This window comes from Bison bison, unplaced genomic scaffold (assembly GCF_000754665.1).
Source record: "Bison bison bison isolate TAMUID 2011002044 unplaced genomic scaffold, Bison_UMD1.0 scf7180017854275, whole genome shotgun sequence".
NCBI classification, from domain to species: domain Eukaryota; kingdom Metazoa; phylum Chordata; class Mammalia; order Artiodactyla; family Bovidae; genus Bison; species Bison bison.
The window spans coordinates 11713-13246 of record NW_011484848.1 but is presented as its reverse complement, the minus strand read 5'-3'; the positions used below and the strand labels follow the sequence as shown (position 1 = coordinate 13246).

General features: G+C 50.3%; 1 protein-coding gene across 1 annotated transcript; it reads right to left on the bottom strand.

Moving 5' to 3' along the window:
* Positions 1–33: 33 nt before the first annotated feature.
* On the bottom strand, positions 34–618 carry LOC105000488 (putative RNA polymerase II subunit A C-terminal domain phosphatase SSU72-like protein 1). Its single transcript, XM_010856417.1, has one exon. The coding sequence runs from the start codon at positions 616–618 to the stop codon at positions 34–36; it is 585 nt and encodes a 194-aa protein (XP_010854719.1).
* Between the last annotated feature and the right edge of the window lie 916 nt (positions 619–1534).

Here is a 1534-nt window from a genome sequence, read left to right as displayed (position 1 = left end):
CTTACCAAGAGGAGCTGCAAGCAGACAAGATCCTCAGTAGAAGCAGACCGTGTGCAGAAAGCTCTTGCCAGTTTTGCGCTCGGCTGCCAGGAGCACCTGGACCAGAGAGTCCTCCAGGTTGTCTGCCTGCTGGAGGCGTTCGCAGAGCTCACAGATGATGAAAGACCCAAGCGTGGCGTCCTCCAAGTTGTCAGCCATGTCCACGTTGATCACGTGCACAGGCTGGAAGGTCTCCTGCTCTCGGACCCACAGCTCCTCCACCACCTTGTTGTAGACGCTCTCCGCACAGGTGAAGATGACGTCAAAGTGATCTCGGCACTCTTGAAATCTTTCCGGGCGAGGCTTGATTCTCTCGTTTCTTCCCAAGATGTGTAAGATGCCGTTGCTGTTATAGCGTTGTCGGTCTTTGCGCACAAGGTCCTTGCGCATCTCCTCATAGGTGGTGGAGAAATTGTAAACCACGGGGAGGTTGCGTGCCCTTCCTGGGAGCCTGACTCGAGACCCAGCTCCGAAGGACCTGACTCGGAATCCTTTCCTCCTGAGGATGCGGTGGGCCTCCATGCTCCTGTTCATGTTGCTCATGCAGACCACAGCCACACTGAGCGGATACGAGGGCATGGTGGCGGCCACTTGGGACTCTAGCCAGATGCCTGGACTTCAGGGGCTGAGGGAACTCTGAAGGCCAGGGGATGACCGACTGGGTCCAGCTCTTCCAAGGAGTGTTAGAGTCAAAGAAGAAAGAGGGCGTTTATATGGAGGCACTTGTCCTCAGTGGGAGGAGAAATCTTGATTGATGATTGGCTTAACTCTTGACTGATTGGATTTGAATGGTGGGCTGGGAGCAGAGAACCCAGTGCTGTTTTCAGAATAATCCCAGTGATGCAATCACCCAACCTCAGTGGGTGCCCACACAACCCCCACCCCTTCCTGAGCATTTTGCCATCTCCAGTTAACTCCATCTGTGCCTGTGTGTATGGGGCTAGAATCGGTATCAGGCCAAACAACTAGACTACTCACTGGCTTCTCACCAGCCTTCCAAAGAGCTGAAGACATGCATGTGGAAAAGGTCTTTGAAATTCCTGAGCCTCCTAATCCAATGATGCAAAGAATCACAGTGGTTGTTCCCCAGATTTTCATGTTAGAGTTGATACTCCAGTAGAGCAGTTGTGCTAAATCCTAGGAAGACATTCATGGTTCTTTCTATCAGTCAGAAAAGCATGCACCGATGTCAGTAGCAACCTCTGGAAAATATTACTGCCATTTGATAGGGTTTCACAAGTTGGAAGAACACCACATTTTCTCCTTTCTCTTTTCTTCAATTCATCAGAATTCTGGAGCGAACCGACCTGATCCTCCTCCCTTATCTTGTCTCTAAAAGCAGCTCAGTCTGAACACTCCATACTCAAAATAGGAGCCTTTTCATTGCTTTTCTCCATTTGCATAGCTGATGAAGCAACTGTACAGATATTAAACTTGGGGTTGGGACATTGACCACTAAGGAGACTTAATGCTGTCACTTCAAAATGGCGAGGGC

Coding starts and splice junctions, on each gene's coding strand:
- LOC105000488 (XM_010856417.1), bottom strand. CDS start 618: ATGCCCTCGTATCCGCTCAGTGTGGCTGTGGTCTGCATGAGCAACATG.